At 42.1% G+C, this 18,535-nt stretch overlaps 1 protein-coding gene across 1 annotated transcript in view; it reads left to right on the forward strand.

Annotated features, from left to right (window-relative positions):
* Positions 1 to 2,011: 2,011 nt before the first annotated feature.
* The window catches only part of LOC142286278 (4-hydroxyphenylpyruvate dioxygenase), a 119,956-nt gene continuing 103,432 nt past the window's right edge, over positions 2,012 to 18,535 (forward strand). The window contains exons 1-2 of the mRNA XM_075333339.1: positions 2,012 to 2,069; positions 16,210 to 16,236. Of these exons, the coding sequence (XP_075189454.1) occupies positions 2,067 to 2,069; positions 16,210 to 16,236 (30 nt within the window). The 5' untranslated portion in view covers positions 2,012 to 2,066. The remainder of the gene's footprint in view (positions 2,070 to 16,209; positions 16,237 to 18,535) is intronic.

Consider the following 18,535-nt stretch of genomic DNA (forward strand, 5'->3'; position numbering starts at 1 on the left):
AACAGTGGTGGATGATCGCCGCATACTTTCTTTGGTGAAGAAGAACCCGTTCACAACATCATCTGAAGTCCAGAACACTCTCAGTGAAGTAGGTGTATCTGTCTCTAAGTCAACAGTAAAGAGAAGACTCCATGAAAGTAAATACAAAGGGTTCACATCTAGATGCAAACCATTCATCAATTCCAAATATAGACAGGCCAGAGTTAAATTTGCTGAAAAACACCTCATGAAGCCAGCTCAGTTCTGGAAAAGTATTCTATGGACAGATGAGACAAAGATCAACCTATACCAGAATGATGGAAAGAAAAAAGTTTGGAGAAGAAAGGGAATGGCACATGATCCAAGGCACACCACATCCTCTGTAAAACATGGTGGAGGCAACGTGATGGCATGGGCATGCATGGCTTTCAATGGCACTGGGTCACTTGTGTTTATTGATGACATAACAGCAGACAAGAGTAGCCGGATGAATTCTGAAGTGTACCGGGATATACTTTCAGCCCAGATTCAGCCAAATGCCGCAAAGTTGATCAGACGGCGCTTCATAGTACAGATGGACAATGACCCCAAGCATACAGCCAAAGCTACCCAGGAGTTCATGAGTGCAAAAAAGTGGAACATTCTGCAATGGCCAAGTCAATCACCAGATCTTAACCCAATTGAGCATGCATTTCACTTGCTCAAATCCAGACTTAAGACGGAAAGACCCACAAAGAAGCAAGACCTGAAGGCTGCGGCTGTAAAGGCCTGGCAAAGCATTAAGAAGGAGGAAACCCAGCGTTTGGTGATGTCCATGGGTTCCAGACTTAAGGCAGTGATTGCCTCCAAAGGATTCGCAACAAAATATTGAAAATAAAAATATTTTGTTTGGGTTTGGTTTATTTGTCCAATTACTTTTGACCTCCTAAAATGTGGACTGTTTGTAAAGAAATGTGTACAATTCCTACAATTTCTATCAGATATTTTTGTTCAAACCTTCAAATTAAACGTTACAATCTGCACTTGAATTCTGTTGTAGAGGTTTCATTTCAAATCCAATGTGGTGGCATGCAGAGCCCAACTCGCGAAAATTGTGTCACTGTCCAAATATTTCTGGACCTAACTGTATGTGAAAACATGTAAGTCTGAATGTGGCCTAAAGGCGGCGTTACACGCTACGATTTATCTGACGATATGTCGGCGGGGTCACGGTTTCTGTGACTCACATCCGGCATCGTTAGCGACGTCGTTGCGTGTGACACCTATGTCCCACTCCGAACAATCGCAAATAGGTTGAAAATCGTTGATCGTTGACACATCGTTCATTTTCAAAATATTGTTCGTCGTTTGGATTGCAGCAGACATATTGGTACGTTTGACACCCTGCCAACGTCGAACAACATCCACACGACCACCTTGGTCAAACAATATATCGCTGAACGATTTGGCGTCGCTTGTGAGATCGTTACGTGTGACCGCTAATAAACGACCTATGTGCGATTTCGGCAAATCGTAACTACGATCTGGGCATGTCACGTCGCTCATTAGATCGTTAAATAAATCGTGGCGTGTGAAGCGGCCTTTAGACTTACCTTTTCCCCACAGCAGATGTCATAGAATAGTTGAGCTGCCTTGATTTTGACAATGACATATATCTGATATGAATGGCCAGCATTACAAGAATTGCAAAAGTATTATTTTGGTTTCTACAGTAGTATTATTTTTTTTACTATTGTTATGTGTTTTGTGTATGTTATTTTTTTCTTTAAGACAATATTTAGAACTCATTTTTAATTTGGGTGTGTTTGTCGCCTGTTTTCAGTAGCACCAGGTTCAAGTTAGTAATAATGTGGTTAAGTAGAGTTGCACAATTTGAGGGGAAAGGTGAGGGACCCGGGACAGGTTAAAGTAACACTCAAAAAAGGATTTCTTTGTGGGTGGAGGGTCAGAGGGTGTATTTCAGCTGGCCAATCACCGTGTTTTTACAATGGTTTATACGTGAACCATCTCCATCAAACTGTCCTTTGAGTTATCTACAAACTATTAGTGGGAGATAAAGTAGCGGCACAGTTACAACAGTTGACATAATGGTAAGTACTGAACAATAGGATTATTTTATTTATTTTATACCAAGCCATACTTTTGTTAATCTCAAATTCAACCAAGTTACATTCTGTTCATATCACATTTGCTAAATGTATACTGTAAATGTATGCAACTGTGTGACTATACAGCTCCTACGTATCTGGCATGACACCCAGGACAGAAAACATAAAGCTATTTAATGTAAAAATAAAACTGCACAGCGGTTAAAAAGCTGCATATGTGAAAGCATCTAATACAAGGCCAGATTAGATGACATATTTCTTTATATTCATTAAATCTCAATGGCTGACTGTTGGGAGGTATTAAATTCATTGCTATGCTTATGGGTCAATGTATTGAAGTATTATAATATTTGAGGGATTTCACACGAATACAGATCATATTATTTATTTTTTATTTATGTGCACTACAATCAACTTTCCCATTCATCAATAGCAAATCTGTGTACTTTTATCATTAAGAACATTTATTATTAATTACACACGGTACTGTTTTATCTACAACAGTAGGAATCTTTCTTGATACACTTGACATAATTACGGGGGTTGCCCATGGAAGAGAAGCTGTTGATCACTGGGAATTCGACCACTGGGACTCGCACCGATCAACAGAACAGGGCACTTTTATTCCCATTAGGATGGAGTGGCAGCGCGCATGGCCATTCCCTATGGAGCTGCCCCAAAGAGAAGTAATAGAGCGGCGGTTGGAAGTCTGACTACTGCACCATTTTGTAATGGGGATAAAAATTCCCTATGTTGCCAGTGTGGGTCTCTTGCTTTCAATCCCCAATGACTTATCACCTACACAATGATTGTTTTCACAGGATAACCCTTTAACATACTGAATTTGTGACTTAGAAAGGTTTTACTCTACATTTGCTGTCCATGAGCGCACCAATGCCGGGCCTACTGACTTCCTGCTTGGCAGGGTATGGTGCGCTCCTGGTTTCCTCTTTGATTGAAAGTTCAAACCTGCAGCATCGTCAGTCATGGGCTCACCCAAACTGTGCACTCCTCTCTAATACTGTAAGTAGAGGCAGCTTTGCTTTTTCATGAAAATCCAGAAAAAGAGCAAGAGGAGTGGCACTCACCACTAGTAATTTCAGTAAAATGCACATTATTTTGGTCACTGGATTGTATACAGAGACATCCCTAAAGTGAGTAACAGTGGTTTTGCATGACTACTTGCTTATTCCAGCCAGAATTGGTCTTTGTGTTCCTGGCTGGATGTGTGTTCTTTGTGTGTGCAATCCATACCTGTAACTAGGCATCGCGAAGAACAAGATTTTCCTGCAGGAAAGTCATATACTCGGACACTTCTTACTCAAAAGTCTTTTACTAACAGTTTCATACATTATTTTAAATTCTGACACACCATTTATGCTAGCACAACACTTGAGTCTTTTCGGTATGATACATTTAACTTCAAAACACAGTTTTACTGCAGGCTGCTTCATAGTTCCTGGTACTACTGCTACTGTTTTAGTGTCCTCCTCTTCATTGTCTGGCACTACGGGCTTCACGCAATAAAGTCATAGTGTCCCGCATGGCCAAGCTCTCATTCAACCCACAAGGACCCATTCTGTATTATGGTTTCCACCGCTGTCGGACAAGGCTCATCTTCTGGTGATTCCGTGCTGACCTGTTCAACCAGGTCTTTCTTAAACCTCTACTTTAGGACAAGTACAGTACCGCTGTAGTTAGTCCGCAACCTGACTGACTTCAGGGAGCCGAGTCTCCTAGCGGGACGTGGAACACGCCTGCCAGTCTTCATGCAACTGTCACAACAAGGGGGCGAGTTGTTTATCCAGCTTTTCTTACGGCCACTCACATAACAACCTGACCAAGCTAAGACCCAGGTCTGTTTTAGGTTGGTCACCTGCACCTAGGCAGCCGAATTGGCTGCCTGGCTTAAATGTACTATGATCGAGGGTCCCACTGTCTACAAGGCGGCACCCAGGGGATCAGGAGGTGAGGGATTGGTCTCGCCACTGCACTGCCAAGCAGGCACAGCCAATGGGAAGAATTCCAGGGGCCTTGCTGTTGGTACTCCTGGCTGGGGCCAGGCTCACCCCAGCAGATCCTTGGCCATTAACTTAGCCTCCATGACCACCACCGCAAACCACCCATGCTCCTTCAGAAATTTGACCCAATATTTCTCTATTAGAGTTGGTCCAGTGTTTACGTAGCCCAGTTAACTGTCTTCTCCTCCTTGACGGTGTGGGGGCCTCGTCCTACACGTACACTTCTGATCAGGGTCACTTTGGCCACACTTGCATGTGGCCGTGGCATAGGATCCGCTTCCTGTATGGGTACCTTTTTGTAGTACAATGTGAACATCAGACATTTAATCATTTTTATGATACAATAATCAAGATAGTTAGAACATAATTTATATTGATTGGAATACAACTTTAGAACACAAAAAACTGTAATAAATTGTAAATATGTAATATACTTTAATATATAATGTTATTATGTAATATATAATATGTAATATGCAGAATTATTAGGCAAGTTGTATTTTAGAGGATTTTTTTATTATTGATCAACAACTATGTTCTCAATCAACCCAAAAGACTCATAAGTATCAAAGCTTAATATTTTTGGAAGTTGTAGTGGGTTTTTTTTAGATTTGGCTATCTTAGGAGGTCATCTGTTTGTGCAGGTAACTTACTGTGCAGAATTATTAGGCAACTTAATAAAAACCAAATATATTCCCATCTCACTTGTTTATTTTCACCAGGTAAACCAATATAACTGCATAAAATTTAGAAATAAACATTTACGACATGCAAAAACCAAACCCTAAAAAATTAGTGACCAATATAGCCACCTTTCTTTATGATGACACTCAACAGCCTACCATCCATAGATTCTGTCAGTTGCTTGATCTGTTTACGATCAACATTGTATGCAGCAACCACCACAGCCTCCCAGACACTGTTCTGAGAGGTGTACTGTTTTCCCTCCCTGTAGATCTTACATTTTATGAGTGACCACAGGTTCTCTATGGGGTTCAGATCAGGTGAACAAGGGGGCCATGTCATTATTTTTTCCATCTTTTAGACCTTTACTGGCCAGCCACACTCTAGAGTAGTTGGATGCAAGTGATGGAGCATTGTCCTGCATGAAAATCATGTTTTTCTTGAACGATACCGACTTCTTCCTGTACTTTCTTTATGATGACACTCAACAGCCTACCATCCATAGATTCTGTCAGTTGCTTGATCTGTTTACGATCAACATTGTATGCAGCAACCACCACAGCCTCCCAGACACTGTTCTGAGAGGTGTACTGTTTTCCCTCCCTGTAGATCTTACATTTTATGAGTGACCACAGGTTCTTTATGGGGTTCAGATCAGGTGAACAAGGGGGCCATGTCATTATTTTTTCATCTTTTAGACCTTTACTGGCCAGCCACACTCTAGAGTAGTTGGATGCAAGTGATGGAGCATTGTCCTGCATGAAAATCATGTTTTTCTTGAACGATACTGACTTCTTCCTGTACCACTGCCTGAAGAAGTTGTCTTCCAGAAACTAGCAGTAGGTCTGGGAGTTGAGCTTCACTCGATCCTCAACACGAAAAAGTCCCACAAGTTCATCTTTGATGACACAAGCCCATACCAGTACCCCACCTCCACCTTGTTGGCGTCTGAGTCGGAGTGGAGCTCTCTGCCCTTTACTGATCCAGCCTCTGGCCCATCCATTTGGCCCATCAAGAGTCACTCTCGTTTCATCTGTCTTTGAAAAATCATTCTTAAGATATTTCTTGGCCCAGTCTTGACGCTTTATCTTATGTTTCTTGTTCAAAGTTGGTCATTTTTAGCCTTCCTTACCTTGGCCATGTCCCTGAGTATAGCACACCTTGTGCTTTTTGATACTCCAGTAATGTTGCAGCTCTGAAATATGGCCAAACTGGTTGGCAAATGGCATCTTGGCAGCTTCACGCTTGAGTTTCCTCAATTAATTGGCAGTTATTTTGCGCTTTTTTTGCCCAACACACTTCTTGCGACCCTGTTGGCTATTTGCCATGAAATGCTTGATTGTTCGGTGGTCACGCTTCAAAACTTTGGCAATTTCAAGACTACTGCATCCCTCTGCAAGACATCTCACCATTTTGGACTTTTCAGAGCCTGTCAAATCTCTCTTCTGACCCATTTTGCCAAAGGAAAGGAAGTTGCCTAATAATTAAGCACACCTTATATAGGGTGTTGATGTCATTACACCACACCCCTCCTCATTACAGAGATGCACATCACCTGATTTACTTAATTCGTAGTTGGCTCTCAAGCAGGGGTGGGATTCAAATTTTTAACAGGTTCTCTGTAAACCTCGCCCATTTGAAAACCACACCCATTCTGTAACCACACCCATTTTGTTAGCCACACCCATTTTCACGCACTTTCCTCAACCTAAAAATACAAGTAATTTAAAGTATAATCTCTTTCCTCTTCTTCCCCTCCTCTACAGTCACTCTCCTGTCCAGCACCAGTTGTTCCAGTCACTGTCAGTCTTATTGTATTAAACGGTTTTTCTACAGTTTTTAAAAATTATTACTAAAGGAGCCCTGCTAAAATTGGAACGGACGTCCTTTCCCATACAGGTCTCATCCCATGTGGTCTCTTGCCTCCTGCAGATTCCATCCCATGTGGTCTCTCCCCCCCTGCAGATCCCATCCCATGTGGCCTCTTTCCCCAGCAGATCCCATCCCATTATGGCCTCTTTCCCCAGCAGATCCCATCCCATTATGGCCTCTTTCCCCCTGCAGATCCCATCCCATTATGGCCTCTTTCCCCAGCAGATCCCATCCCATTATGGCCTCTTTCCCCCTGCAGATCCGATCCCATGTGGCTTCTTTCCCCAGCAGATCCCATCCCATTATGGCCCCTTTCCGCCTGCAGATCCCATCCCATTATGGCCCCTTTCCCTTTGCAGATCCCATCCCATTATGGCCCCTTTCCCCCTGCAGATCCCATCCCATTATGGCCCCTTTCCCCCTGCAGATCCCATCCCATTATGGCCACTTTCCCCTGCAGATCCTGTCCCATTATGGCCACTTTCCCTCTGCAGATTCCATCCCATTTTGTCCTCTTTCCCCCTGCAGATCCCATCCCATTATGGCCGCTTTCATGGAGAGAAAAAAATATCCAGCATCGGAAGACGGAGAGATTAGTATAAAACTGAGAATTTTATTAAATCCATTAAAAACAGGATGCAACACGCAAAAGGAGCATGGGGACACAGTGAAAAACACGAGACTTATCCTACGCGTTTCAACCTTACGGTCTTAGTCATGACTAAGACCGTAAGGTTGAAACGCGTAGGATAAGTCTCGTGTTTTTCACTGTGTGTCCCCATGCTCCTTTTGCGTGTTGCATCCTGTTTTTAATGGATTTAATAAAATTCTCAGTTTTATACTAATCTCTCCGTCTTCCGATGCTGGATATTTTTTTCTCTCCATGACTGTGTCTTTCCGCCCGGGCCAGGGCGTTCCGTGCATCGGTGGTGGATCCTAGAGTGAAGAGGGGTGAGCTGAATACATTTATTTTTCCATTATGGCCGCTTTCCCCTGCAGATCCTGTACCATTATGGCCCCTTTCCCCCTGCAGATCCCGTCCCATTATGGCCTCTTTCCCCCTGCAGATCCCATCCCATTATGGCCCCTTTTTCCATGCAAATACCATCCTATTATGGCCTCCTCTCCTCATATAGCCACATATAGCTCCCCTCTTATGTGGCCCCTCTCCCCATATAGCCACATATAGCTCCCCTCTTATATGGCCCCTCTCCCCATATAGCCACATATAGCTCCCCTCTTATGTGGCCCCTCTCCCTATATAGCCACATTTAGCTCCCCTCTTATGTGACCCCTCTCCCCATATAGCCACATATAGCTCCCCTCTTATATGGCCCCTCTCCCCATATAGCCACATATAGCTCCCCTCTTATGTGGCCCCTCTCCCCATATAGCCACATATAGCTCCCCTCTTATGTGGCCCCACTCCCCATATAGCCACATATAGTTCCCATCTTATGCGGCTCTTCTCCCCATATAGCTGACATGTTATGTGGCCCCTCTCCCTGCATCTTCGGCCCACTGAGCACTTACCTGCAGCGGCGGCCTCTCCTGTGTCTCCCGTCCTCCTCCGCGGCTCGTCTATGCACACTGACGCTGACAGACGGCAGGAGGAGGAACACCCTCCTTACACTGCCATCACCTCTGCAGCGTCAGCGCGTCACTGCATGCCGGGTCAGGGAGCAGACAGGCTCCACTGAACGAGGAAGTGCGGCACGGAGGGGAGGGGATTCATTTGTGCTAGTGTCTTAAAGAGACACTAGCACAAATGAATACAGAGAACCGGATCGCCACAGCTGTTTCTTGCCGGTTCTGGGAACCGGCTGCTATTTTAACAACCGGTTCTCTAGAACCGGCTGAATCCCACCCCTGCTCTCAAGCCTATACAGCTTGGAGTAGGACACTATGTGTCAAATTATCCTGTGATCAAAATACTCATTTGCCTAATAATACTGCACACAGTGTATATATATATAAATATATATATAATAACACTGTGTAATAAACCATGTAAGTGGCAAAAAAAACTGTTTTCAACAAAGACATACTAAATAACATTTGTGCAGTCTATGAATTTGTTCTAAGAACTAGAATTGCCTCCATCAGATCCTCCTTCATAGATGACCTCAAATCTGACCTAATAATTTTAAGGCCAGGGAACAACCTCTCTACACTAACTTGGGTTGGAGGCAAAGCCGTAACCTTTCAGGTGATGCGGTTTTTTAAAAAGCTGATCTCGTTTTGCAGCTGAAAAACGTATCCTCAAAAAACGCAGCAAAAACGCTTTGTGTAAATGTAGCCTAAAGGGTGCTTTACACGCTGCGACATCGATAACGATATATCGTCGGGGTCACTTCGTTAGTGACGCACATCCGGTGTCGTTGTCACGTCGCTCATTTCCTTAATATCGCTGCAGCGACAGGTACGATGTTGTTTGTCATTCCTGCGGCAACACACATCGCTGTGTGTGACGCCGCTGGAACGACAAACATCTCCTTACCTGCCTCCACCTGAAAAGGAGGAAGGAAGGAGGTGGGCGGCATGTTCCGGCCGCTCATCTCCTCCCCTCCTTTTCTATTGGGCGGCGGTTCAGTGATGCTGCTGTGATGTCGCTGTGACGCTGAACGAACCACCCCCTTAGAAAGGAGGCGGATCGCCGGTCACAGTGACGTCGCAGAGCAGGTATGTGCGTGTGACGCTGCCATAGCGATAATGTTCGCTACGGTAGCGATCACCACATGTCGGCCGTACGACGGGGGCGGGTGCTATCGCGCTCGGCATCGCTAGCATCGGCTAGCGATGTAGCATCGTGTAAAGCACCCTTTAGATTAGGAATAGAACAGCCATTTATAGGACATTTCATAACTTTCCCAAATTCCTATGAAAAAATATTCAGCACATTCTGCATTGCACTACTGTACCCAATTTATTATATATTTTAGGAGTCGGAGTCGGTCCATTTTATTCCGACTCCACCAAAATGAATACCGACACCGACTCCACGACTCTAACTCCATAGCCCTGGGTCTCGTAGTTCCTAGCTGGGTGTGTGGTCTTTGTGTGTGCAAGTCATAACTGTAACTAGGTCATCATGCAGGCGAGGATTTTCCCGCTGGGGAGTCACAGACACAAATGCTGGTTTCTTTATCTACAGTCTTTTACTAATAGTAAGGGGCCCTTTGCACACTACGACATCGCAAGCCGATGATGCGATGCCGAGCGCGATAGTCCCCGCCCCTGTCGCAGCTGCGATATCATGGTGATAATTGCCGTAGTGAACATTATCGCTACAGCAGCTTCACATGTACTCACCTGCCCTGCGACGTCGCTCTAGCCGGCAAACCGCCTCCTTCCTAAGGGGGCGGGTCGTGCGGCATCATAACGATGTCACATGGCAGGCGGCCAATAGAAGCGGAGGGGCAGAGATGAGCGGGACGTAAACATCCCGCCCACCTCCTTCCTTCCGCATAGCCGGCTGGGACGCAGGTAGGAGATGTTCCTCGCTCCTACGGCTTCATACACAGCGATGTGTGATGCCGCAGGAACGAGGAACAACACCGTAACATCGGTCTTTCCCAAATCATGGAAATGACCGACGCTACACCGATGATATGATTACGACGCTTTTGTGCTCGTTAATCGTATCAAAAATGCTTTACACACTACGATGTCGACAGCGACGCCGGATGTGCGTCACTTTCGATTTGACCCCACCGACATCGCACCTGCGATGTCGTAGTGTGCAAAGGGCCCCTTACACAAAGTGTTTCTAACACATAATTACTGCGGGCACAACACTTGACTATTTTTGGTACGGTACATATAACTTCAAGGCACAGTTTTACTGTAGGCTACTCCATAGTTCCTGGCACTAATGCTACTGTTTGAGTGTTGTCCTACTCACTATCTGGCACTACAGTTTCACACAACAAAGTCACAGAGTTACACATGGCCTTGGTTTCATCCCACCCACAGGGACCCGTTCTGTATAATGGTTTCAACCACTGTTAGACAAGGTTCGTCTACAGGTAATCCCGTGTTGACCTGTTCGCCTAGGTCTATTCCAATCCTCCACTTTAGGACTAGTACTACTGAATTCAGTCTGCAATCCTGGAATCTTCTCTACAGTTTGGGCTTGGTACTCGTGACTTGGGAACAGAAGTTCTACCCGTTCCCGACTAGTCATTCCTGCATGCTCTATTCCCAGGGTGACCCTGAGGTTCAGGTCAAATTATAAATGCCACAGACACCCAATTTTTTTGGCCTAAGATATCTGATTGCCTTGCCCATTTCTTTTTATCGCTAGACATCCCTCAAGTACAGCTTTCAACACTCTAACTCTTACTGATTAAACTGGGAATGAGTCAGGCTGTACCCTGCAGCTGGCTCCTCCTCCTGTAGACTTCCCACAGAGCTTAACTATTCACTGCCTATTCTCTCCCTGTCCTAGGCAGAACCAAGATTTTCACCAGTGTTCAGTACCACAAACTGGCCTCTAGATGGCCACACTTACACTCTAAGACTGTACGAGAACTCCGGCACACTAACTATCACCCATGGAAACACAGAATAACAAGAGAGCGTAGAATTGATGTCAAAAATCCTTTTCTTTTTATTTTGTGGTGAAAAAAAACGTGCAATAAGTGCTGTACAAAGTCCGCCAGAAACAACGTTTCGGCCGGTTTGGCCTTCTTCAGGTCGGACAGGCTTAAGGATAACAGGACACAGAGTGGGTGAATATGTGTAGGACACTATTGCTTGACCAAATGCTGGATTATTGCGTTCATCGAGGTATGTGTGATATTCAATTTCGGATTGCACTGTTATGAAAACGCATCAGATCCAGTCATTGTGTCTAAGCGACAATATGATGGTTCACAGTCATGCGCAGATATACTGGATTACGTCAGAACCGATATCTCAATAGTCTTCTGTGTGTGGACACGTCTCTGACGTGGTCGGGAGTCTGAGATAGCCTGAGGAATGTGGTGATTCCTATTAGGGGGTGAAAGAGAGAGAAAAAAAAGAGAGAGAAAAGAGAGGGGGGACTGGGGTAATATGTGGAAGCCAAAAGGAGAGAGGAGCCACAATTGGTCAAAGAAATGGATGATGATGAGGCAGATAGGTGCTGGTCCAGGTAACTACCTGACTGAGACTCCACTGGTTATAGTCTGGATAAGGGTCCCTGGGATATGGTAGTAGTAGTCCAGGTAGCATGTGCCTGCGTGGTTGTGGGGGTGAACCTACAGTGATGGTAAACCTGGTCACATGACTGCTACGTCCATATTGTGACTAGTAAGCGCAGACACATAAAAGCAAATGATAGTTTGCATCTTGTCGTCTTCTCATAGCTAAGCTTTTTCATCACTGCACTACAATCCCCCAGTCCTTTAACACATGGCACAGATCTAGTGCGGAAGTGAAACTTGTGAATACAACAAGGGCAGAAAAAAACCTATCTAAATAGTGTTGCTAATAGTAATCAATAAGGTTCCCTGGGGAAAAACAGCTAAAATCTGATTGGTTACGATGTCAATTTTTCACACATACCAACATTCCCGATTTTGGCAGAATTGTCCTTTAAACCAGACTGCGAAAGGGTTTGCTTTACAAATCTGCTCAAAAAGTGGGTGTTTTATAAATTTCCTGGTGCGACAGAGCTCAAATGTGCCTATTTTGGAGAGTAAAATATTGGTAACTATGAACACTGACATCTTTTGTTAACACATTTTTCAGTTATTGAACCTGAGCCAATGATATAACTATACGTGTGATACAATCTCTATACTGAAATCACAAAACTACACTGGGGGTCCTGGATCCTTGAACACATAAATATGATCCTCCTATAAGACACGTTAGATATTCTCTTTGTGGGAATATCCCTGAGGGTTCTCTCTCATGTAACTGTGCTGTAAAATTGCAGCAGATTACAGATTCAGAATTGATGAGAATTCCCAAAATTCTGTGTAAAAGAAATCTGCAACATAAATTGATCTGATCTGAATTTGATATCCACAGACTGTGAATTTACGCTGAGGATATTATTGGAATGGGTGCAATGTGTGATTTTTGCCTATGTTGGTTTCCTACAGATTTTCTGGTAAATGAGATCTCAGTACTAAATCCATAGGGCCTTATAAGACATGGCTATGAAAGCGCCAAAAGACACAAAATGTTTGCACAACTATGAGCTAAGCAAAAATTTGGTAATATTTCATGCAGTTTTACGCCAAAAAAATGACAAAAACTTCTTGATGAATTGGGGCAATTATATTACCAGAGCCTAGAAATGCGTCTGCTTTTCATTTGACAACACATTACAGGGTAAATTTGCTGCTGGATAACTATATTTATACATTTCTGATTGTTATAGGCTATAATTAATACATATGGGATGATACATCTATTCAACACCCCATGTAAAGGTGAATAACTACTGAATTAGAATACTCAGTTGTTCGGTAAATTACTCAGATTCCCCACAGTAATCCAGCATTTGGTTGGTGCACAGTAGCACTTAAGAGTCCCCTACATTATACTGCCAAGTTTAGGAGTCCAGCATATGCAAAAACCCTAAGCAAATTCCCCGCCCTTCTTCTGGTGGATCAAAGAGTCTTGAAAGGCCTACAGAAAAGAATTATGAATATTCACCAACTGAGAAGGAGAAAAGGGTCAATGTGAATTGAAATTATACTTTTTTCATATATACAACATTGACTGCAAGATTATTCTGAGGGAATACAAGTTGAAATAGAAAAATAGCATTTTAAGATTGACATATTTTGACATATTTTTACTAACACTATAGCTACAATATACACTATACTACAGTGGACCATAGAGGTTCAGCTCATGAGTGGGCAGGAATGTGCATTATTATTATTTGCCATTATAAGTTTAATAAGTGCATAAAGTCTGGAGTATTGGATAAAAAAAGACTTTCCTTTATAGGAAAATCCTCAAAATAGGAACAATAAAGTAGATTAATGTATAAAGTCACTGGAATCCGGAAGTAGAAAGTGATCCATAATAGAGTTGAGCGGATAGTGAAAAAACCGGGTCCGGCAGCTACCCGGCGGGTTGGGGAAGAAGTCCGGATCCGATCCGGAGTTCGGCCCTATATATGTCAATGGGGAGTGTAATCCGGGGGGGGGAGGAGTGAGAGAGGGAGAGAGAGGGAGAGAGAGGGAGAGGGAGAGGAGAGAGAGAGAGAGAGAGAGAGAGAGAAAGAGAAAAACCCCAAAAAAAGGGATCCGGATCGTGCACCCGGAATCCCGCGTCCGGGTCGGACTCAGATCTGCCACTCAAATAGTGCGGATCCGGATTTTGCCGATCCGGGTCCGCTCAACACTAATCCATAACTGTCTGCCTACTGGGTGAGGATTCTGCAGTCAGATGTCAAAAAAAGTGCTTGACATTCTGATTACAAAAGGAAATCTTCAGAAGTTCTGTTTACTGTAATTTGTGGGGAGAGAGTTCCCTGAGCACTGTGAGCAGGACAAATTTCTGGGATGCAGAGTATTAGGATAATTAGAACTTATACTGTAGATATACACGAGACACAGCTAGGAACTCCAGGCTCCCACTGAATGACCACCAAAGAATGATACTGCATGCCACCATATATTATTACATGTTTGCCAATAAATGCATTCTGCACTAATTTTGAACTAATTTTGTTCCTAAAAAAGTATGAAAAATTAAGCCTATACCAAAAAAAAAAGATTTTATGGAAGCATAATACATGAAAAAAATGTGTTCAAGTAAATCCAGTAGAAGTTGACCAACACCACAATGTGGAGTAGAAGCATAAAAATTAGTACTGATCGAATATCACAAATTTTCAGCAATATTCGGCTTTGTGAATATTTGACGAATAGGTCGAATATATATATTCGATGCGCAATGTAAGTTTATGGGAAGCCCGAATAGCTGCTATTCGGCAACTATTCGGGTTTCCCATAGACTTACATTGCGCATAGAATATTCGCAAATAGTCGAAAAGCGGCGACCTATTCGGCGAATATGGACATTGACGAATATTTGAGGTATTCAATCATCCCTAATAAAAATGCTAGACAGAAAAAAATAATTGAATGCTGAGCATAGGGTACAGCTGAGAAATAGTTAAGAAAATCACATGTAAATCAAAGGACAAGTGTACTAGTATTGGGCTCACCCATGAAATCCAAGTCACGTTTCACACACAGCTTTGTCAGGGGTACCTTATTTTCTTAATGCAATCACGTTTTTCTTTCTTACTAGTAAGTTTTTGTCTCTACTCCATACTGTGGTGTTGATCTCCTTATGCTGAATCCCTTAATTAATTTTTTTTCTTGCACTAGGCTTTATACAAGGTACTTTGTACTCTGCTTAAGGCCATGTGCACACGTTGAGTATTTGATGAGTTTTTACCTCAGTATTTGTAGCCAAAACCAGGACTGAAACAATCAGAGGAAAAGTGTAATAGAAACACGGGCACCACTTCTGTATTATTTACCCACTCCTGGTTTTGACTTCAAAACACGGAGATAAAAAAATCACCAAATACTCAACGCATTCACGTGGCCTAATTTGCTTGGTCTTGGCTCACACACACGTTTCCCTGGTATCTATATGTTTGTAATGTTATATTTGTCTTTTTTATTACTTATGAATACAATTTTATATACTTTTACATTAATTTCTGTTCCTGCACACTTTTTTCTTGGCATGTACATATATTATTACATGTTGTATGGAAACAAGTATTTATTTGCAAAGCGTGATACTTCCATCTATTATATTGAGATCACTGTGTATTAAATCTAATAAGACACTGCATGTCATATTGCTACTTAGGTCAATTTCAAAGCAGTTTCTTCAGTAGATATACAACAATTCATTATTATGGACTGATCAAAGTTACAAAGTGTGATAAGTTGAAAATAGACTTTGATTGTCAAGTTCAATTTTTCTCCACCAGTTAGATATTCTCTATAGCTAGATTATTTATAACCTATAAGGTTATTTATTGTAAAAAAAAAGAAAAAAGCATTCAGCCCTTTTTTATATGCTGCTATAGTATCTGCCATTGCTTCCTCTTGTGGTAGGGCATTCCACAGTCTGACTGCTCTAACTGTAAAGAACCCTTTCCTATTAAGACACCAGAATCTCTCCATATGTAATGAGTGCCCCCTTTGTATTGACTTTGGAAGGAATAAGTCACGTCCCAGTCCTTTGTATTGACCACACATGTATTTATACATATCAATGAGATCTCCTTTGAGACATTTTTTTTCTAATCTAAATAAGCTCAACTTTCTAACCTCTCATTATTGGAAAGGACTTCCATTCCTTCTAATCCACTTTTGAACTGACTTTAACTTCCCAATATCTTTTTTAAAAGGTGGAGCCCAAAACTGATTCCCGTCCCCTCACCGTTATTCAAGAATAATGAATTGTTCCAAAGTGTACATATAATACTTTTCTTCTTTATGTCTTAGTTAAAAAATACCTGAATAAAGATATATGTTTTTATCTTGTTGTTTTTCTTTTTTCAGACTTCTTACACTGACAAAGGGGAGAAGGTAATACAATGAATGAGTATACATTTTAAACATAGAAATCATTATATACGCATCTATTATTTGGTACATTCAATGGTGGGTCCATCTTCATAGCCAAGCATTTTTATTAAATTCATTTTATTGAAAACTATTACAAAACAATAATGCAAGTATTCCAAAAACTTCTTCAAAAGTTTCAAACAAAAGTCCAACAATACGAATTGCTCTTCAGGAGATGTGTGTGCGTGTGTATATATATATATATATATATATATATATATATATATATATATATATATATATATATATACAGTGCTGGCCGAAAATATTGGCACCCCTGCAATTCTGTCAGATAATACTCAGGTTCTTCTTGAAAATGATTGCAATCACAAATTCTTTGGTATTATTATCTTCATTTATTTTGCTTGCAATGGAAAAACACAAAAGAGAATGAAACAAAAATCAAATCATTGATCATTTCCCACAAAACTCCAAACATGGGCCAGACAAAAGTATTGGCACCCTTAGCCTAATACTTGGTTGCACAACCTTTAGCCAAAATAACTGCGAACAACCGCTTCCGGTAACCATCAATGAGTTTCTTACAATGCTCTGCTGGAATTTTAGACCATTCTTCTTTGGCAAACTGCTCCAGGTCCCTGAGATTTGAAGGGCGCCTTCTCCAAACTGCCATTTTGAGATCTCTCCACAGGTGTCCTATGGGATTCAGGTCTGGACTCATTGCTGGCCACTTTAGTAGTCTTCAGTGCTTTCTATCAAACCATTTTCTAGTGCTTTTTTAAGTGTGTTTTGGGTTCATTGTCCTGGTGGAAGACCCATGACCTCTAAGGAAGACCCAGCTTTCTCACACTAGGCCCTACATTATGCTGCAAAATTTGTTGGTAGTCTTCAGACTTCATAATGCCATGCACACGGTCAAGCAGTCCAGTGCCAGAGGCAGCAAAGCAACCCCAAAACATCAGGGAACCTCCGCCATGTTTGTCTGTAGGGACCGTGTTCTTTTCTTTGAATGCCTCTTTTTTATTCCTGTAAACTCTATGTTGATGGCTTTTCCCAAAAAGCTCTACTTTTGTTTCATCTGACCAGAGAACATTCTTCCAAATTGTTTTAGGCTTTCTCAGGTAAGTTTTGGCAAACTCCAGCCTGGCTTTTTTATGTCTCGGGGTAAGAAGTGGGGTCTTCCTGGGTATCCTGCCATACAGTCCCTTTTCATTCAGACGCCGACGGATAGTACGGGTTGACACTGTTGTACCCTCAGACTGCAGGGCAGCTTGAACTTGTTTGGATGTTAATCGAGGTTCTTTATCTACCATCCGTACAATCTTGCGTTGAAATTTCTCGTCAATTTTTCTTTTCCTTCCACATCTAGGGAGGTTAGCCACAGTGCCATGGGCTTTAAACTTCTTCATGACACTGCGCACTGTAGACACAGGAACTTTCAGGTCTTTGGAGATGGACTTGTAGCCTTGAGATTGCTCATGCTTCCTCACAATTTGGATTCTCAAGTCCTCAGACATTTCTTTGGTCTTCTTTCTTTTCTCCATGCTCAATGTGGTGCACACAAGGACACAGGACAGAGGTTGAGTCAACTTTAATCCATGTCTACTGGCTGCAAGTGTGATTTAGTTATTGCCAACACCTGTTAGGTGCCACAGGTAAGTTACAGGTGATGTTAATTACACAAATTAGAGAAGCATCACATGATTTTTCAAACAGTGCCAATACTTTTGTCCACCCCCTTTTTATGTTTGGTGTGGAATTATATCCAATTTGGCTTTATGACAATTTTTTTTTTTTTTCATTGAAGACAAATTAAATGAAGATAATAATACCAAAGAATTTGTGATTGCAATCATTTTCAAGAAGAAACTGAGTATTCTCTGACAGAATTGCAGGGGTGCCAATACTTTTGGCCAGCACTGTATATATATATTAGCAGCTCAGGTACATTTATCATTGCATAGTTTGATATTACCAAGTCAATTAAAACCCATTTTGTGTTGAAGAAGCAGAGAACCAAGAACCAATATACATGTTACTTTTCTGTCATCAAACCTGATGTACAAGCTCCGAATTTAAATTGTTCAGATCTAACAATAAAAACATAAAACCTTTTGTTGCCCACTGTAAAATTCCTACCAACATTTCCAAACTATATGTCACCTTTAACTGGTAGTATAAATGATACTTCAATTGTGAAAAACCGTCTGCGCCGATTAGTTCCATATGTCCCAAATTTCTGAGAAAATCCTCTATTCATATACTGTTTTCTCATATGTGATTATTGTGTTTACGGGAT

This window comes from Anomaloglossus baeobatrachus, chromosome 2 (genome assembly GCF_048569485.1).
Source record: "Anomaloglossus baeobatrachus isolate aAnoBae1 chromosome 2, aAnoBae1.hap1, whole genome shotgun sequence".
Classification (NCBI taxonomy): Eukaryota; Metazoa; Chordata; class Amphibia; order Anura; family Aromobatidae; genus Anomaloglossus; species Anomaloglossus baeobatrachus.